This window comes from Leopardus geoffroyi, chromosome C3, assembly GCF_018350155.1.
Source record: "Leopardus geoffroyi isolate Oge1 chromosome C3, O.geoffroyi_Oge1_pat1.0, whole genome shotgun sequence".
NCBI classification, from domain to species: domain Eukaryota; kingdom Metazoa; phylum Chordata; class Mammalia; order Carnivora; family Felidae; genus Leopardus; species Leopardus geoffroyi.
This window is the reverse complement of record NC_059338.1, coordinates 71,481,010-71,500,465: the sequence shown is the minus strand read 5'-3', so window position 1 is coordinate 71,500,465 and position 19,456 is coordinate 71,481,010. Positions and strand designations below refer to the sequence as shown.

At 59.8% G+C, this 19,456-nt stretch overlaps 1 protein-coding gene across 2 annotated transcripts in view; it reads right to left on the bottom strand.

Annotated features, from left to right (window-relative positions):
• Positions 1-18,171, bottom strand: part of ZC3H3 (zinc finger CCCH-type containing 3) — an 88,646-nt gene extending 70,475 nt beyond the window's left edge. Inside the window, exons 1-3 of one of the 2 annotated variants that reach the window (XM_045453413.1) lie at positions 18,041-18,171; positions 15,351-16,659; positions 14,090-14,286 (exon numbers count right to left, since the gene is read on the bottom strand). In XM_045453413.1, the coding sequence (XP_045309369.1) occupies positions 14,090-14,286; positions 15,351-16,659; positions 18,041-18,128 (1,594 nt within the window). In that variant the 5' untranslated portion in view covers positions 18,129-18,171. The remainder of the gene's footprint in view (positions 1-14,089; positions 14,287-15,350; positions 16,660-18,040) is intronic. The other variant, XM_045453412.1, reaches the window with a different exon arrangement.
• Between the last annotated feature and the right edge of the window lie 1,285 nt (positions 18,172-19,456).

Genomic DNA, 19,456 nt, shown 5'->3' with positions numbered 1-19,456 from the left:
CCAACTTCGGCTCAGGTCACGAAAGCCAAAAGGTTTGTGAGTTCGAGACCCATGTCAGGCTCTGTGCCGACCGCTCAGATCCTGGCTTCAGATCCTCCGCCCCCTTGCTCTCTGCACCCTGCTGCCCTGCTCGCGTGTGCTCTCTCTCAAAAATGAATAAACTTAAAAACAAAAAAGAAACAAAAAGAATCCAAAAACAAAAACAAAATCACGGACACACGAGCAGATCAGACATGACCCAGAACTAAGAATTTTAGGGGTGCCTGGGTAGCTCAGTCAGTTAAGCATCTGACTCTTGATTTTGGCTCAGGTCATGATCTCAGGGTTTGTGGGTTTGAGCCACATTGGGCTCTGTGCTGACAGCATAGAGCCTACTTGGGGTTCTCTGTCTCCCTCTCTCTGCCCCTCCTCTGCTCATGCTCTCTCTCTTTCTCTCAAAAACAAATATTTAAAAAAAAAATTTTTTAAAAAAACGGGGCGCCTGGGTGGTGCAGTCGGTTAAGCATCCGACTTCAGCCAGGTCACGATCTCGCGGTCCGTGAGTTCAAGCCCTGCGTCGGGCTCTGGGCTGATGGCTCAGAGCCTGGAGCCTGTTTCCGATTCTGTGTCTCCCTCTCCCTCTGCCCCTCCCCCGTTCATGCTCTGTGTCTCTCTGTCCCAAAAATAAAAATAAAACATTGAAAAAAAAACAACAACAACAAAAAAAAAACACAAATATTTAAAAAAACAATATTTAAAAAAATCTGTTCAGGCAATGGACTGAACAGATGACTGACTGATCAAACATGGACTTTAGAGGGCTCCTGGCAGGCTCAGTCCGTGGAGCATGTGACTCCCGATCTCAAGGTCATGAGTTCAAGCCCAACATTGGGTGCAAAAATTACTTTATAAAAAAAATTTTTTTTAATTTTTTTTTTAACGTTTATTTATTTATTTTTGAGACAGAGACAGAGCATGAACGGGGGAGGGTCAGAAAGAGGGAGACACAGAATCTGAAACAGGCTCCAGGCTCTGAGCTGTCAGCACAGAGCCCGACGCGGGGCTCGAACTCACGGACCGTGAGATCGTGACCTGAGCCGAAGTCGGCCGCTTAACCGACTGAACCACCCAGGCGCCCCTAAAAAAATTTTTTTTAATGGACTTTAAATACGACTGATGTATTCAAGGGCTTGAAGACAAATTTGCAAATTTTGGCACAGACCTAGACACTATTTGAAAAGACAAATGGAAACTTTGGAATTTAAAAATAACTGAAGCTACCCAATCCTCCCCAGACGGTGCAACAGATTATACAGAGCTGGACAGACAACAAGCAACCTAGAAAATGAGTCAGAAGAAACTGTCCAGATTTAAGCACAGAAAGACAAATATGGCAGATACAGAAAAGAGCACAGGAAACACAGAATGTGGTGAAAGGGTTTAATATAAATGTAGCGGAGACCCCAAAAGCAAAAAAGAGTGAAGCAAAGGCAATACACCAGAGGCAGGAGGGCTGAAAACTTTCAAAAGTGAAAACTGTCAAGCTGCAGTATCCAGAAACACCACCAACCCCGGCAGAGTAAGTAAAAGCACACTAAGCATCCCACAGCAGCTGCCGCAAGCCAGACGAAGGAGGGCTGTGGCACAGCCAGAGGGAAGAGCCCGGGTGCCGGCGAAAAAAAGCCAGCCAGCTTCCCGCACGCCACAGCTGGCATCAGAAGGCAACGGAAGACCCTTCCCCAGCGCCAAAGAAAACGCCTGCCATCCTCAAATGCTTCACACGGCAAAAACCCTTCGGAGACGGAGGCAGAAACAAACACTGTTCACGTAAACGTCTATTGACAGGCACGGTCCTCAGCAGACCTGCAGGTGTTCAAGCAAACGTTAAGAGGTGTTCTTCAAACAGGAGAAAGAACAAAGAAAAGGTGAAAAATAAATACACAGGTAAATCTGAATGCGTAGAACGTTTTGTGAAATCTAAAATACGAAGAGAATTAAAATCATGATAGCTCTAGAACAGAAGATGGGAGCGAGGGAAATAGAGTTTAAGGACTCCACGCTGCTTCTGCTGCCTGGGAAGCAATCACACGACACATCTCGCAGTATCGATATCACTAAGTAAAAAGTACACATTATAGGAAAGCCTGGGGAGCTCAGTCGGTTAAGCATCCGACTCCTGATTTCGGCTCAGGTCATGATATGGTCATGAGATGAAGCCCTGCATTGGGCTCTGTGCTGACAGCACGAAGCCTACTTGGGATTCTCTTTCTCCCTCTGCCCCTCTCCCCTACTCACATTTCTCTCTCAAAAAATAAAAATAAATTAAAAAAAATACAATTTCAGGGGCGCCTGGGTGGCTCAATAGGTTAAGTGTCTGACTTCCGCTCAGGTCATGATCTCGCGGTCTGTGAGTTCAAGCCCCACGTCGGGCTCTGTGTTGACAGCTCGGAGCCTGGAACCTGCTTCGGATGCTGTGTCTCCCTCTCTCTCTGCCCCTCCCCCGTTCATGCTCTGTCTCTCTCTGTCCCAAAAATAAATCAAAACGTTGAAAAAAAAAATATTTAAAATAAAGAAAAATTTAAATAAAGACAATCTCAGACTGAAGTTAAAATCCAGCTATTTGCTGGATACAAAAACTCTCTAATTGTGATACACAGGAAGCTGAATGTAAACACAGGTATGCATGGCACACGTACGATATTTGTGCACGCACACGTGCACGTATGCACGTGCATTTTACAATACCATCTAAAAGAAACCAGGCGCGGCTACACTTGCATCAGAGAAGGCAGACTCTAAGGCAAGGAGTATTGCAGTGAACAAGAGAGAACGTTTCACAACCTGCAAAGATCCAGTGCACCAGGGAGGTACAGCGATTCCAAACTGGTTTGCGCTCAGTGAAACGGCCTCGAAATATTTAATGTAAAGTCGACAACTAGAGAAATGGGCAGATTAACAACCACAGGTGCCACAGGGGCTGGGCGGAGAAGGCGCCCCTCCCTGCGGCCTCATCGGTGAGCACGGAAGCCGCGAGCACGGTGGGTACCCGACGCCACACAGCCTCACAGCCGGCGACCGGGACTCCCTTCTCCTCAAGAGCTTTACCAAAACTGACCGTAAGCTGGACCTAAAACGAGTCTCAGCAAACTCCAAAGAACTTGAACTCACACACTGCACACAGGCGGGGCTAAGCTAGAAGCGGTAACTACGAAGAACTTCAAAGCCCTCCTAAGTTTGGAAATGAAGGAACACCCTTCCAAATAACCTATGGGTCAAAGAAAAATTAGAAAAAAAATTTGGAGAAAACATGAATAATTAACTTGCAGGATACAGCTACGCTCAGGAGGAACTTATAACACGTGCCTATTTTAAAAAAGAGACCTGAGGCCACTGGCACCGTGCCCTGGCACTGCGTCCGAGCTCAGGCCCACCGTGGCCTGTGTGGGCAGTTCGCACCCGGAACAGGGGCCCCTGCCTCCAGTCTCTGCTCCCCAGCTCCCCACCCGCTGCCCCTCAGAGTCAAAGGCACAGGGCCCAGAGTCAGGGACGCACACAGCAGCCAGCTCCAGTGCCCAGGACAGCCTGAGACGCGGTAGGTCCACTCCCCCATCCTTCACAAGCCAAGGGGGCAATGCCGTGCGGGGGAAGTGGCCCGAGCCAGGTCCAGACAAGGAAGCCCACGCGGCACCTTGCCCCCTTTACAACACGAGGAGCGAGGAGAGCCAGGCTGCGGAGGGCTCCAGAGGAAAAACACGCTTCCACATTTCCTCCATGAGGTGCCCACCTGCCCCTCCAAGCCCCACACCAAGCAGAGGAACCACAAAGGGCAGCTCGGGTCTGACTTGGGGCCACACCGCCTGCTCTCAAGAGTCCCACGGTATGCCGCTGCCGGGTGGGCACAGGGCCGGCCGAGGTATGCCGGGGAGGGGACTCTCTGTACGGGTTCCTCGGGAGCGAGCGACGGCAGCCTCGCCCTGCTCCCCCTGATGGAGCCAGGCACACAACCATCAGGAAGCTGAGCCCACAGAAGGGGACACACCACAGGACTGCTGTCCCCTACTAAATTCAGCTCCAATCCCTCTCCAGAGGCCTAGACCAGAAGGCCCAGCCTGGGGACACCGTGTCCCACACCCCACGTGTCCTATTCCTTCACCCAGCTGCCTTTAGCAGGAAAGAACCCCACCCCCAACACCAGGCCTCTGGGGCACTTCCTCCCAGGCAGCTCCCAGCGCCTGTCCCTGGGGGTGAGCGCCCGTCCCTGGGGGTGAGCGCCTGTCCCTGGGGCGAGCGTCCCTGAGCAAGAGCCTGGCTGTTGCTCTGCTCTGTATCTCAGTAGCCCAGGGGTGGGGGGCGGTGCTCCACTGGGAGAGCTCCTGGGGAGCTTCCAAATCACACACCTGCCCTTCCTCTGTTAGGCAAAACCTTTGGGCCAGGACGTGCCAAGGGGACAGCTGGGGCACACGCCCCCAGCCCACTGCCCTGGCTCCAGCCCCAAATGCCACAGGGGGCAACAGACAGCAGGCGGGGTCCACAGCCCCCGGCCCCCCCAGGGCCAAGGTATGAGCCTCCAGTCAAGACAGGTCTACCTCAGCCCTGGTGCCCACAGGACAAAAGGGGCACTGAGAGGCCAACCTGCTGAGGCCGTTGCCAACTACCAACTGGATGCCCAGGCCTCTCGGGGCTACCCACAGTCCGGGTGCCACTCAGCCTGAGGACCTCTGTGTCCTCCGTCTGTCTGCGACTACAAGGAGTTTGCCGGCTTTGCTCCCGGACGCTGCGCTAGGATCTGGCACTCAGGACACGTTCACGGCGGCCAGTCTGGCCATCAGCTCGCACCAGATTCCTACCACAGACCCAGGGCAGGGCTTGGGGACAAGAGCAGGGCTCTCCTGGCCCACCTCCTCACCTGCTGGACTTCTCTGGTCACACAGCAGCCCCTGTGCCTGCCACCACACCCGGGGCCGTTAGCTTCCCCCCAGCCCAGGGCCCACCCCCGTAGGGACACCCAGTACTCGCTCTGCAGCTGGCACGCAGCCCAGAGGGTTGGCACACTCCGAGGCGTGACTCCGCAGGCCACAGAAGTGGGCACAGGCCCACAGTCAGGTGCAGACTGCTGCCCACAGAGGGAAGGCCCAGCGCACCCCCACCCCCACCCCTGGCCTCACTTTCTGCCTCCGGGAGCTGGGTCACCCCGAGCTCCGTCTGCACAGCAGTCGCTCAGTAAACTTAGCTCTCTCCTCTCCTCTGGCAGCCTCCCGGAGAGCCCAGCGCCAGGAAGGCTCAGGAGACTGGCAGCCTGACGGCAGAGGTGGAACAGGAAGACATTCCCAGCACTCCGCTGATGAAGCAGCGGGAGGAACTGACGGAGTCCCCCTTGGGGCCGGGAGAGGCAGGCGTCAGAAGACTGCAGGCCCCCTGCCGCTGTACGCGTCCCGCGCCCTCTGTCCCCCTGTTCCAGGCAATCCCAGATGAAGAAAGCCGAGGCTGGGCTCTCTCTGCTCAGAGCGCCCCCATGGCGTCCTGGGCCCCTCTCCACCCTCTGGGCCTTGGAAGCCCTGCCCAGCCAGGCACCCCCTCCCTGCCTCTCTGCCAGCTGGCCAGTCTCTCTCTGTCTTCTCTCTGCCACCAGCAGTCACACCTGGGCTGTCGGCCCCTCCTTTTCACCCCCTGCTGTTGGGGCCTTGCCAGGCCGCATAGCTAGCCCAGCTTAGGGCTCGGAGACACTCAGTGACGTTCGCTTCCTGGGGGCAGAGAGGAGAAAGTGGCAAGAAGACACGGGGCCCCATGGGCAGGGGCAGGAGGCGCTGGCTGAGCTGTCTCCTCTCCCAGAGGCCTCCTCTTCCCCGGCCCCCTGCCCTTGCCATGACGGCCTGGCACCGCGCCGGGGCACCAAAGGAAACCGGTGCCTCCTTCCCACCAGGACCTCACCCCGGGACGTCAGTGGACACCCAGCACGGGACACTGCTGGTCAGGGGGGAACGCGGGGGCCCCCTGACGAGGACCCACATCCGTGTGGAGCTCTGGCCACTCGTGGCCCTGCTCGGCCTGAGCACACTGAGGACCTGGTGCTACCGCAGGTGTCCATGGCGAGGGTACCATGGGGGGGGACAGAGGCATGGGGGGGGTGCCCCAGGGCCCCAGGGGGAGGAACAAGACCCCAGGCCTGAGAGAGGGTGTGCCCAACAATATCCTGACAGCTGTGGAGAGGTGTCGACTTCCAGAGACCTGGAAGGTCATGCCCCACCTCCAGGAAGTGAACGAACCCCCACCCTTGCACCAGAAGGCCCCCGCTGAAGCTGGCCCCCTTTCCTAGGGGTGAGAGGGGTTGGGCCCAGGAAAGGTGGCAGGACAGGGGGGTAGAAGAGCCTTCGCCCGCACCCCAGTGCCCGCTGATGGGCGGGCACCCGCGAGCCCACCAGGCTGAGAGGGACCCTCACACCGGGCTGGGAGCGGTGGGCGAGGAGGCCCGGAGCGCGTCCGACCACCAGACACAGAGCCCCAGGCCCACGGGAGGGGTGTCCCGCTCCCCAGGGACACAAGCTCCGCCGCCCTGAGGACGCCACTCCTCCTGCCCCAGCCAGGCAGGCTTCACGGCATCACTCGAGAACCCCCCAGCTCTGCGGTGGTCACGGCTTCCCTCGGGGCTCCGAAGCTGCCCAGGAGCCAGGCAAATGCGGTGCGCGCGCGCGCACACACACACACACGCGCGCGCGCACTCCCACGCCAGTCCTTGCGGAGCAATTCATTAGCACGGCCGCGACAAACTGAAATCCAGGCCTCCGATGCGCCTGATAATTTATGCAAGGCTCCAGGATCGCTGCCGCTGCCTCTCGCAGCGCCTAATTCAGCACTTTCTCTTTTCCTTAGGAAAGCAGGACTCTGGATTTAACTGCTCTTTACGGCGTCTACCCTGGTAAAGCCGAACAAGACAACCACGCACCAGTGAGCGCCAGCCACGGCAGACCCCTCCGCCGCAGCCATCCCGGCCAGCCCCCACCAAGCCCCGCCCAGCCCCCTGACCTCCCGGCTCCTTCAACCAGCAGGGCAGCGCCCCCCCCCCCCCCCCCCCCCCGACACGACCCTTGGCCCCAACCCCTGGGCTGGCTTCCCAGCACCCAGCGACACAGGAGGGACACCCCTCCTTAAAATCACCCAGCCCGGGCCCTCCCTGGCCCCCCTCCCTCCCCTGCCGCGACACAGGAAGCCCTCCCTCCTCCCCCTCAGCTGGGGGGCAGGAGCCAGGGCCCTCCTGAGGCTGGGGCCAGAAGTGCCAAGTCCCTGACCACAGCACAGGGCCTGGGGCCCGACAGAGGTGCCCCTGGTGTCAACGGCAAGATTCCCATGCCCCAAGGCTGGAACGGGCAGCCTCGGGCTAGCTCAGTAGAGGAGAGCTAGCCAACCACCACAAAAGGCCCATGTCACGTCCAGGAGGCGAGCCCCGGGTGGGCAGTGACGCCCCTGCCCCCAACTTCTTTGCTCCTCAGGCACCGTGCCCTAGAGTCTGGGCACTACCAGACAGCCTCCCAGGGAGGCCACCCAGTTCGGAGGGCCCACCCAGCCGCCTGACCGCACCCCCTCTAAGCTGGCCAGACCCCTTGCTCCCCACCCTCCCAATGGCCATCGGCACCAGTGGTGAGAATGAGCCTCCTCCCCGTGGGGGCCCAGGGCGACATCTGGGACTTCCCTCTGCTCCCTCTGCCCACCGACCCGCCCGCAGCCTTAACACCGGCACACGCTACACACGGGCCTGCCCAGCACCGAGCGGGCCTGGGGCTGCCTCCCAAGAGGGATGCTGCAGTGCTACTGCCTGCCCCACGGCACCCTGTCCCGGTCACTGGGTACCCTGGCCAGAGGGGGGCCCTGTCTGCCCAGCCCCGGCCTCTTCCATGCACAGGGAGCCACAGGCCTTCCAAGAAGGAAGCAAAGGGAGAACTGCATTAGAGAACTCCCCGGGCCACTGCTCAAGTGGCTGCTGGAGGCACGAGCCGGCAATGGGTGGACCCCCTGAAGGTACAGCCCGAGTCCCCCAGGTTGGCGCCTGCTCAACAAGAACCCCGCAGACGTCTCTGCACAAACTGGGCACACCCAGATAGTCTGAGAGGGCCTGCTCTGACCTCTCCAGGAGCCACGGGACAGCCCTTCAAGCCCCAGGACAGCGGGCCAGGTGCACTTGCCTGAGGAGCCAGGAGGGGATGGGCAAGGGGCAGGACAGCCTGCAGCGTCTCCAGCCAGGGGAGGGGGGGGGGGGGGTAGGGAGGTCCACCACTGAGCATGCATTGTGTCCCTGCTCCGGGGCCAGGAGGAAGGTAGAACGGCCACCCAAGGGGCTTGCTGAGGCGCCCAGGTCCTGGGGGAAGGGTGGGTGCAGGGCCCGAGGGAGCTCGTGTGGGGAGACACGCCCTGAGCCCTTCCTTAGAGAAACCTGGACCGAGGGAATAGGTGCCCCACCTCTGGCTGGGGTCATGGGGTGGTCCCCCCCAGCACCGGGCAGTCCCAGCCAGAGATCCCCCTAGCTGCATACCAGCTCCAGGGGACTGTCACGGGCTGCATGGTGAAGACCCGGCAAGACCCAAACAAGGGTCCTAGACCACAGCTGCCTTTTCTGCCAGTGACCTAAGGCGAGCGGACACCCCACTTTCATCTGCAACAGGTGATAGCAGTTTCTCCAGACCACGCAGCCCACACGGCGGACAGAGGTTTGGGGGCAAAGTGGCAGGGTGAGGCCTGGCTTCTGGGAAAGCCTTGGTCTGTCCCTGAGGCCGCCGCGAGAACTAGGCTCTTCCCACCAGCTGCATCCCTGCCCCCGCAGCCCTGCGTGGCCGCCAAACCCTCACCCACCACAGCAGCCCCTCCTCTGTGCGGTCCGGGGCGTCCTGCACAAGGCCCCAGGCTTGTGAAGCAGGGGAGGGAGAGGAGGGCAGAATACCGTCATCCTGAGCAGGTGAGGCACAGGGCCCTCCCACCCAAGCGGCTTCTGGGAGGTGACACCACCACCCACCCACCTGCCCACCCACCCATGGCTTTTCCTTGGCACACGACAGCAAACATTTGCAAGTGGCTGGCAGGGACCCCATGACCTGCGGCCACTTTGAAGCCCCCTGGCCCAGGGCACGGGTGGGAGTGGGCTGGGAAATACCCACTCTATACAAGCCACACTCCAGGCGCACACCAAGCCTGCCGCCTCAGGGTGGCCCAAGTCACGGCCTTGGGCCCGGCGTGGACAGAGACAAGCCGAGCTGGCCCAGACACCCAGACCCTGCAACAGAGCAGGAGCCAACGTGAGCCGTGTGCGCTGTGACCACCACAAGCTGGAACCACCAATTGCCACAATTACATGGGTGGTAAATCGGAACCCGTTCTTGAGGTCTATGAGAGGTTTTCTTCTCTCTGCTTTCTCCACTGTTTGGACGCCCTGAGACGGATCAAGCAGGGTCTCTGTGCAGCTAAAATGGGGCAGACCCCACCAATCCTCAGCAAACGAAGCTCCCCTGGGCCCCTCCTCAAGTGTCACCTCCTGATACCCCAGCTGCCAACAGACTCATCCCCAGAAGAAAAGTGGAGGAAGGGAGGTGAGAGGCAGAGAGGTGGGGAGCACAGAAGGGGGGGGTCACACGGTGCCCCCAAGGGGCCACCTGGCCCACCCCCCCCACCAAAGTCTGACTCGGGGTGAACCGGGCAGAAGGGTCGGAGGGCAGGGGAGCCCGGGAGGGGAGGCCGAGGGAAAGGCAGAAGGGAGACAGCAGGAGGAGGAGTCGGGCAAGATCTTCATAATGCTCAGTCCCCAAGGCCCAAGGCACCAGCGGCCACACGGCTGCTGAACAATGCAGTTTTGAATTCAATTAAAGCGATTATCTGTTGTGCCAAATAAATTGTGTACAGCATATAGCCTGCGGCACTTACACCTCCGGGCTCATTATTCCCTAACTGTTTCCTCCTGTTTATGCGTTCTCAAATTAAATTGCTGATAATATGCGCCAAAATAAAAAATGAGCACACCTTGTCCCAAGAAAATTGATTCTCCCTTTTCCTGAACTGGCGATTGCCAGGTTTTATATACTCTGTTCCTGGTGATCATTAGTAATTCAATTTTCTTTTTATTAGCCCCCTTATCTGCTGAGCAATATAGTGGCAGAGCTGACCTCTTTCGCACGGGTAAATGTTTAAAATCTTTTCCCTGATTAATTTTGCCAGTTAAGAAAAAGAGGAGAAATGGCCCGGCTCTTAGCCATCACAATGAATAAAGCTTAATGTTGATTGTGATGGAATTTCTAATGCCAGGGAAATTGATTGAACGCGGCAATTACACTGCAATAGTAACTCAAGGGAGATGGGATCGCTTTCTCCTGGCCGTAGCCTTTTGGTTATTTAAAACAATCCAATTTGCAAGGATAATTATGTATTAGTGTTTTATCTGCCACTTGAAATGAACAGGGGAGTTTCGATACTGGCCTAGCATTAGCAGGTTATTGCTGCAAATTACTTGATATCTGCTTTCTTTCACATAAAGAGAAAATTAGGCAATCAATTACCAGAAAAAGGTGGACGGAGGAATAAGAGGGGCAAGGACGCCCTCTGCTGGCCACCGGGCTGTTCGGCAGGGCTGAAGAAGGGACCTTGGTGGGGGCGGGCAGCTTCAGGAAGCCTGACCCTTGTCCTCACTCCGTCCCCGCACTCCCCCGCACTCAGCAGGAGCCCACAGGGGCTCAGGTCCCTCCCCTACACTGCTCCAAGGAAGTCTGGACCTGAGCCAATGGTCTGTGTGGGGAAACGGGGAAGGGAACCCTCAAAGCGGCCTGTCCACCACAGGAAGGCACAGCCGGAGGGCTCCGAGCCCGAGCCCAGGGTCTGAACTCCAAATGCCCACAGCAGTAAACGGAAACTTGTGTGTGAGGCAGCTCGCGGTTGGCCTGGGGACAGGCAGGTGCAGCAGGGGAAGGAGGGACACAAGAGAGGGAAGCCTGTGGACCTTGCAGAAGAAGGTGCTTGGGGGAGCCACCCACTGACTCCCTGGTAGTCCTCCAACCAGGGGAATGCTCGTCCCCACTCCTGGTCCCACCACAACCTCCTCGGCCAGTCTCCAGGTCGCAGGGTGGCATGTCTGGAGCCACGTGCCCAGCGTTTTAGGCCCGTGCACCAGCATCTTCCCTGAGCTTCCTGCCCACTTCTGAGAATGAGGACCCCACTCCTTGACCTGGCCACAGGCTCTTCCTGGCTCACTGCCCCTCCAGGCCTGCCGGACACTCCTGGGGCCCCCAACACAGCCACCTCGCATCCCTGAGCATCTTCATGCAGGTCCCATGGAGGTCCCATGTCACCGCCCCCTGCCTTACGGAGGCTTGCCCCACCCGCCCATCATCGGGTCCCGCCTTCCCTCTGGCCTCGGCCCCTCCCACCCTCAGGGAAGCCGGCCACACAGACCCCTCTCTGCTCCTGCAGCACGGCAGAGCTCATTCCCACCCGTGCCCGTCACCTGCGGACAGGCACAGCATTTTCGCCTCTCTTCTCCTCACGCCGGTCTGTTTGGATGTCCCCTCCTCAGAGACGCCAACCGCTTGGCTAAAGCTGACCACCCACCCATCCCAACAGCTCTCCACCGCCTTATCCCACGTTTCCCTTTCCTCTGAGCGCTTGTACCACCTGAGAGGAGCTTTTCAGCTAGTTTACGACGCCCAGTAGCTGTCTGTCTTCACGACAACGATGCGGCTCCAGCACGTCAGGGCCCACGGGAGCCAGCACACTGCCCTGCACAGAGGCCCTCGATGCATGCTCGCCGGATGGTTGGGGTGATGGTGAGGCATAAGCGGGGAGACGCAGGACGGTGGAGGACACATGAATGGAGGATGGCTGGCTGGAGGATGGATGGGGGATGGGGATGGAGGGCAGATGGGGGGGATAAGAGGGTGAGCGGATAAACGGATAAACAGGTTGATGGATGTTTGATGAATAGTGGATGGAAGGTGGATGGATGGATAGGCGGATGGACGAATGGACAGATAGTTGGATGGATGGGGAGAGGATGGAGGGAGGGGATGGATAAGTGGATGAGTGAGCGGAAGCTTCTCCAAGCCCCTCCCCCAACAGGCCTCTCCCCACCCCCACCCCCCAACCCCTGCTCTTTCCTGCCAGGGCAGTGGGGAGCCAGGGTTCTCCTCTAACTACAAACTTATCCGTTCGCCCCCTAGTGGAGAGAAGCGTCAAGGCAGGGACTGTGTCAGCCCCCTCCCCCCAACCCCATCTTGCCCAAAGCCTTTCTCCTCCTCTCACACAGCACTACACACCCCCACCAGCAGGAGGCAACCTCCACGTCCTCAGGCAACACCCGCTAAAGCTCTAGGCCCAGACAGAGAACGGTCATCCCAGGCCCCATAAGCAAGGTACACAAGCACGTGGGCCTGAGCCTGCGGGCACCGCTCCAAGGTGACACACAGACCCTCCCCGCCCATAAACCCGCAGACCCAGCACCCCCGTCAGCCCCTCACTCCTCCAGGCCATTGTCCACCTGGCAGCCACAGTTGAGTGTCCTAGAACATACTGGCCTGGGTCGCTATGTGAGGGTGCCAGCTCCAGGCCATGGCCCCAGGACGCGGCCTATGTGGCCAGTGTCCTTCTCTCCCCAGAGGCCCCTCAGCCAGCAGCTCCGGTAGCAGGCCCACTGCCCGCCGGTCCATCCAGTCCGCGCCCACGGCAGCCCCCGCCCCAGCCCCCAGCCACACAGAGTCCTCCTGCTGGGAGCAGGGAAGTGCACACGGCACACCTGACCACCTGCCTGGCAGGAAGGCTCAGCTTTGTTTGGCAGGCTCCAGAGTCGTCCGCCCCCTGCCCCATCTGGAGAGGGGTCCACGGCTGCAGGCCCTCAGTAACAAGAAAGGAGAAGTGTTCATACGAATAGCGCTCCTTCCTCTGGGGTGCCTGCTATGGGGAATGGCAACGGTCTGGCTCAGGCCTGTCTGCCCCCACACCAGGCTCCTTGGGGACACGGACAGCAGAGGCCTGGCCAGGCCACAGTCAAGGCCAGCCCCAATGGACTCCTGGGAGGGCGGCCAAGCTACACCAAGAGCACAGGCTGAAGAGGTCAAGTGTGTGCACCTGGGATGCCCTGCAAACCCCCTCGGCGCCCACCCCTCCATTAGGACACCCTGCACCTGGGACACAAGAAGGGTATGGAGGGGCCCAGGGCGCGGTCTGTGTAACCCTGCCCCACTCAACACCTGGCTCAGCAACTCCACGAACACTTGTTTCCAGGTCCAGCAGAGAGGGGTGACGCCCGGCGGATGCTCACCGGCATTCCGGGAACCCAGCTCTGCAGAGCACTCTGGCCCCCAAGAAGGCAGGGCAGGAAGCAGGGAGCTCCCAGGCCAGCCAGAGGCAGAAACCCCAGCTTGGGTGCCGGCGGGTCTGAGAGCAGCAGGCCAGGGCGGCCCTTCCTGAGGGGCGGATCTGGGGCCCAGATCACACTGTCTGCTCGCTCTCCGACCCGCTAAGGAAGGGGAGCTTGCACACGGAGGACCCAGAAAGCTGGGACCAGCTGGGCCCACTTGGGTCACAGTCAGCCACCAGGAACCAGAGCCACAGTCCCCGATTCCCCTCAACCTCCGTTCAGAGCAAGCATCTGGAATAGCCGTGGCCACTCAACACACTGCCGCCTGTGACGGGGACATCCTTCCCCAAGGTGCCTCACACCACATCCCTGGTACTCAAGTTTCACTGAAATATCACCATCTTGAGGCCCCTGGCCCAGCCACCCAATCTCCACTTGCCCCGACCCACTCTCCTTGTGGCAAGTCACTACGGAAAAGTCTTGGTGCCCGTGGGCTAGGATGCAGGCGGCAGGAGAGTGGAAGGGACCGCCCTGCCCCATGCCTCCGAGACCCCCAGCACCCGGGGCAGGACGCAAAGGGGCCTGTGTACACAGCCAGCCCTGAGCAGCGTCCCGGTGTGACGGCTCATCTGTGGGGACAGACGTCCATCCGGACCTCCCCTCCACTCCGGCCCGAGCCACCCGCCGCCCCCCAGGCTGAGCGTCCTCGGGACGGGGAAGGTGGCTCGTACGTAACAGGCGAGCAGAGCCGGCGCAGCTGCAGAAGATGCACCCCCTCCCCCCGGGGCCTACCTTCCTTGGTGGGGGGGTGGGCCCGGCCAGGAGGCAGGCAGCACAGCCGGTGCCTGGTGACCTGCGCCAGGCCCTTGTTGGGGTTCTTCTTCAGGACGGGGCTGCTCTTCCCCCGGGGGGCCTGCCTCCGCCGCAGGCTCAGCTGGCTCTTGGCGGTGGCGGCAGGCGGGGCGCCATTCTTCTTGTCGCAGGGAAGGCTGCAGAGACAAAGAGCAGGCAGCTCCCAACGGGCTCCCCCAGCAGGGCGGCTCTCCCCATCTACCCCTGCCCATCCAGACCCCAGCACCGTGGAATCACCCCGGGAGGTCCCAGCCTGCCCGCCTTCTCAGCAGCGGCCCGTGCGCTCCTCCCCCACTTCAGAGCCCGGAGCCGGGGCAGAGGGAGAGCTGCTCCCAACCCTTGACCCCCACCCGGTGTATCTGCACCAGGTCCCCTCAGTGTCCCTAGGCCAGATGAACTCTCCAGTGGGGCTGGGGGCTGGGGACAGCACTAAGGAGCCACCGCAGGGGAGGGGCCGCCACCAGCTGCCCCCAGCCACCTCTGCAGGAGAGGCTACTGCTCACAGCTCCCCTGTCCACATCAGGGACAGGTGCCTTTTCCCCGGCCACCGTCCAGAAAAGGCAGGGGACTTTTTAACTGTCTGGGAGAGCAGGGCCAAGGACCAAGGTCAGACAGCAGGAAGGACCTTCAAAGGGGACTCACAGTGAGAGTGACTCTGCCCTTGCAGTTACCAGCTGCCGTGATGAAGTCCGAACCCCAGACCAAACCTGAGCCACAACGCCATTTTTTAGCCTCTGCACGATCCTTGCAGGTGGAGGGCCAGGGAAACGACCCGTATTCAGTGAAACAGTGACTCCCCTGGTCACCTGGCTGCCAAGGAGGCAGACTTCCCAGTGCGCTCTGGGTTTGCGCACCTAGTGCATAGCTGGGTATAAAGCATCATCCGCAAACCCAGTGGACCCGGAACAGAAGCTGCCCCAGCAGCCTCTGGTCTGTCACCAACAGGAGATGGGAGGGCTCCCCCTGTCGTCACTGGCTGAGCCCCGGTTACCCCAGTAACCCCAGTCTCATTTGCACTGGGTACAGTAACGCCACCAGCCACGCTCGGCTGGACCCATAGCCGGTGATGCTTCACTTCCTCCTCCCACAGCCCCGCAGGTGAGCCCTCTCACACGCTCCGCATGCCCAGCAGGGAGCTGCCAGGCCCAGGCCTGCCCCGCCTGCCCAGACAGGACCCTGGGGTGCTGGCAGGGGCACCTACCTAGTGCCGCCCCGCCTCCGGATGATCTTGGTGCGGCTCTTCACTTTGTAAGCCGAGAGTGGGGTCTCACTGAAGAGGGGCTTCAAGCCGCTGGGTCCCACTGCCGGTCTGTCCCCTGGGGGGAACCTAGATGGGAGCTGGGAGGCATGGTCCTTGCTGCCAGCTTCCGACTGCCAACGAAAGGAGGAGGATGAGGAGGCCGAGGGGCTGGACGCCTTCCACTTGTATTTGCTGGGGGAGGCCCCGAGCGTGGAGGACGCGGATGACCTCCTGGGCTTGGCATCCGGATCAGCTCTGAGCTGTGGCTTCTCCCCCTGTGCTGCTGTGCCAAAGGGGGCCCTGCACACGGTCTCCGAGGCTGCTCTGGGACTGAGGGCCCTGCGAGTGGCCCGGGGGCTCTTGGCTGAAGCAGCCACCCACTTGTAGTTGTTCTTCCGGAACTTGCTGGTTCGACAGGACACGAGCAGTGAGGCCTCCCGGGCCTGCCTGGGTCCAGAAGCTGCTCTGGCTGGGCCTGCCACCGAGCCGGAGGAAGCCGGCTGATCTGGGTGGCCAGCATTCACTCTCCCATCTCCAAGGTGCTGGGCGACACAGCTGGCCACAGAGTGTGAACCCACCGTCCGGCCCGGAGCCGCGCCACTGCGCTGGGGCAGGGTGGGGGACAGGAAGCGTGCCTTGGCCACAACCGCACTCTCGCTGACAGTCCGCCGGGGCTCAGAGGGGCTGTCACTCACGCTGCTCACAGACTTTACCACCCGAGGCTTGCCAGGCTCCTTCTGGCAGACCAGAAGGGGGTCCTCTGTACCGCAGCTCCCCTTGGCTCTTCCCAGCCTCGAGGGTTGCTGCTGCCCACCAGGGGGCTCGCCCTCGCCCTCCTGAGGCCTGTGGTGGCTCCAGGAGGGGTCCTCACATCCTTCCAAGGAACCCCGAGAGACCCCTGCAGCGCTAGCTGAGCCCGGTTTTGATGGTGGCTTGATTTTGATAACCATGTTCTGATCTGGACTCAGCTGGACCTGCCTCTCCAGGACATACTGCGCGGGGTCAGGACCCCGGCTGCCCCCAGCCCTGAGAGGTGGCTGTGCGGCACAGTCACCGGGCGGGTCTGAGGCTCCTGGGGGCCGATTCACCAGGGAGTATTTCTTGCGCCATGCAGGCCCATGGCTCAGGGAGAAGCCCCTCCGGCCGGGACGAGGGTAGCTGGCACCGAAGGCCCTGCTGCTGTTGTAAGCAGGTGGCTGCCAGCGGGCAGCAGCCGACGTGCCCGGGGCAGGGGCGTTGCCATGGAGGTTTTTGTAGTCATCGATCAGACCTGAGAAGGCAGAATCACGGGCTCAAGTAACCAGAGGCTGACAGTAAAATCAGCCAACAGCCCAGTCCCCCGGAGGCGCGTCAGCCGACAAGACACCCCACAGACCCCACCTCCCTCGTGAGCCCCCGCCTGGCCCCAGGACAGTTCAGCCCGAATTCCCTCCGCCCATCTTTCCCATGAGCCTTTCCCATCAGTCTGCTTCCAGCCTAGTCGCTTACACTGAAAACACACCCCTGTGGCTTCATGTTCCTAATCTGTCGGGAGTATTATACCGGGTCCACAATGCTTTGAGGTGAAATGTCACTTGATATGAAGAGACCAGCAAGGCCCCATGCTCTAATGCCTCAACAAGGGGGCCAGTCAGCCACGGAGGCCCTCTGGCTTTCCACGGATGGAAAGGAGGCAGGAGTACTCCTTAATAATCCCCCCTGCCTGGCGCACGGGACAATGAGCGTAAGACAAGTGACACAGGGGTCGGCACTCCACAGTTGATGGGAATGTCACACCGTCCTCCTCTAAGGGGAGAAGAGGCCTGACTGTCTGGAGGCCCGACAGTGGATAGCGGTCCCGGGGCAGGAAGGGTACAGGTTCAGCTGGAACACCCCAGGGAGTTAGGCCTCAACCAGCAAACCAGTAGCTAAGTCCTCCGTTACAATGCTCCCCACCACAAGTCCCGTCCCCAGACCCAAGAAAAGCCATGTCCAGACCTGGTGACACTCCAGGACAGCTGTGACAGAAGCCTCTGGCAGGCTGGACCAGCCTGCCTGGACTCTCCCCCATACACATTTTCCAAATCCTTAAGTCTTCTCTTCATGGGAAAACTTTAAATGCGGAAATTTTTCAGAACAGAAACCTCAACTTGGGTGTAAAAATTGAAAAGATGGGAAACTGAGGCCTGGCGAGTGGAGGCCTTGGAATATCAAGAGAACTGTGACTGTGTGGAGGGAAGGAGCCAAGACGAGGCGTCCAGGGGCTTTCCCACGCGGCACCAGGTCAAGCTCTCCACCCTACTGTGTGGCACCGAGAGCGACAGGGCGCCGAGGAAGTGCCCGCCCGTGGGGGTTGGGGGGGGGGGGATGCCTCCCGCCGGTTACTAAGCGACGGCCCCGCCGCTACCCGCTGCAGCGCCTGAAGGACACGCACTACCCGTCCGGAGAAACGGGCAAGGGGCTGACCCCGGCCGGCCCGGATGCCCTTCCGGGTTCCCCACCGCCTCCCCGACCCTACCCACGCCCCCACCCGACCCGACCTGGCCGTCCAGACCGAGGGCGCGGAGCGACCCCCTTCAGGGAGGCGGGCAGCGGCCCGCCGTGAGGTAAGGAAGGGTAAAGAAAGGGACGCGCGACCCGGGCCCGGCCCGGCCCGGCCCGGCCCGACCCACCCTGCAGGAGACGGATCTGTCGCCGTAATTGCTCCTTTTCCTCCATCTCCGGAGTCCGCGACGCCCGGCCGGGCCCCCGAGACGTCATCGCCGCGCGACTGTTTCCCCACCGGCGGGGCGGGGCCCACGGAAGCTCCGAGCCTGCGCACTGCAGCTAGGCCAGGGCGTTGGCCGGGCTGCGAGGAGCGCGCCGTCGTCCTGGCAACGCCGCCGGAAAGCCGGGGTCACGCACGCACAGGGCAAGGGGCGGGGCGGCGTCAGCACGGCGCGCCGGCCGGGGGCGCGAGCGCCCGGGACCGGAGACGGCCGAAGGCGGGTGGTTTCGGACCTGGTGCGGCGGTAGCTGGCTCCGGTGCTACGGGCTCTCGTTCCCTGCGGGACCAGGCGAGGAGCCGAAGTCCGGACCCCTCTTCGGCCGCAGCGCAGCTTCTTCTCCGCGTAGAATTACGCTGTGGAGGCTCTGCGGGGGGACCTGGTGGCACGAGCGCTGGAGAGGCTCTCTGTTAACGCTGCCCCGTGGGCCAGGGCAGGAGAGGAAACTCCGGAACGAGGGGTCCCTGGGCGGGGAAGCTCCGAAAACATGAAAGATTCCGGTTTATCAGCGGGAACAAGTGCAAAACAGATGTACAAATGTTGTACGCTGCTGGGGAAAACAATCCGGAGGTTCTTCAAAAGGTCAAAACTAGAATTACCATATGACCCAGCAGTTCCACCTTGCGTGTGTACCCACGAGGAGTGAGAGCGGGGACGAAGCGCTATTCACAATGGTCAGTGGAACGGCTCAACTGTCCCCGAGGATTAATGGATGGACAATGTGGTCTGTCCAGACAGTGGACTATGATTTAGCCTCGGAAAGGAATGTACTACTTCTCGATCCCCGTTGTGACAACGGTGGACCTCAGAATCACTTTGCTAAGTAAAATAAACGGGTCACAAAAGGACGTATGTCGTATGACTACGCTCCTGTGAAATACCTAGACTAGGCAAATTTCTAGAGACAGTAGAGTAGAGGTTACCAAGGGCTGTGGGAAGGAGGAATGGAGAGTTAAAACGTTGTGGGTACAGGGTTCTGTTTGGAACGATGAAAAAGTTTTGGAAAGAAATGATGACTGCACAACACTGTGAATGTACTTAATGCCACTGAATTGGACACTTAGAAATAGCTGTGTGACAGCTTATATGTTGTAATTTTTTTTTTTACCACAATGAAATGGACAATGTGTTTGCCACAGGCCTGTGCAATAGCAAATGTTAAAGGAAATTCTTCAGGCTGAAGGGAAATGATAGGACGTGGAAACATCTGTGTGAAGAAAGAGAACAGGAAATGGAAAATTTGTTAGTAAATTGTAATTCTCACTTCTTATTTGCTTTAAAAGAAGTAGAGGGGCGCCTGGGTGGCTCAGTCGGTTGAGCATC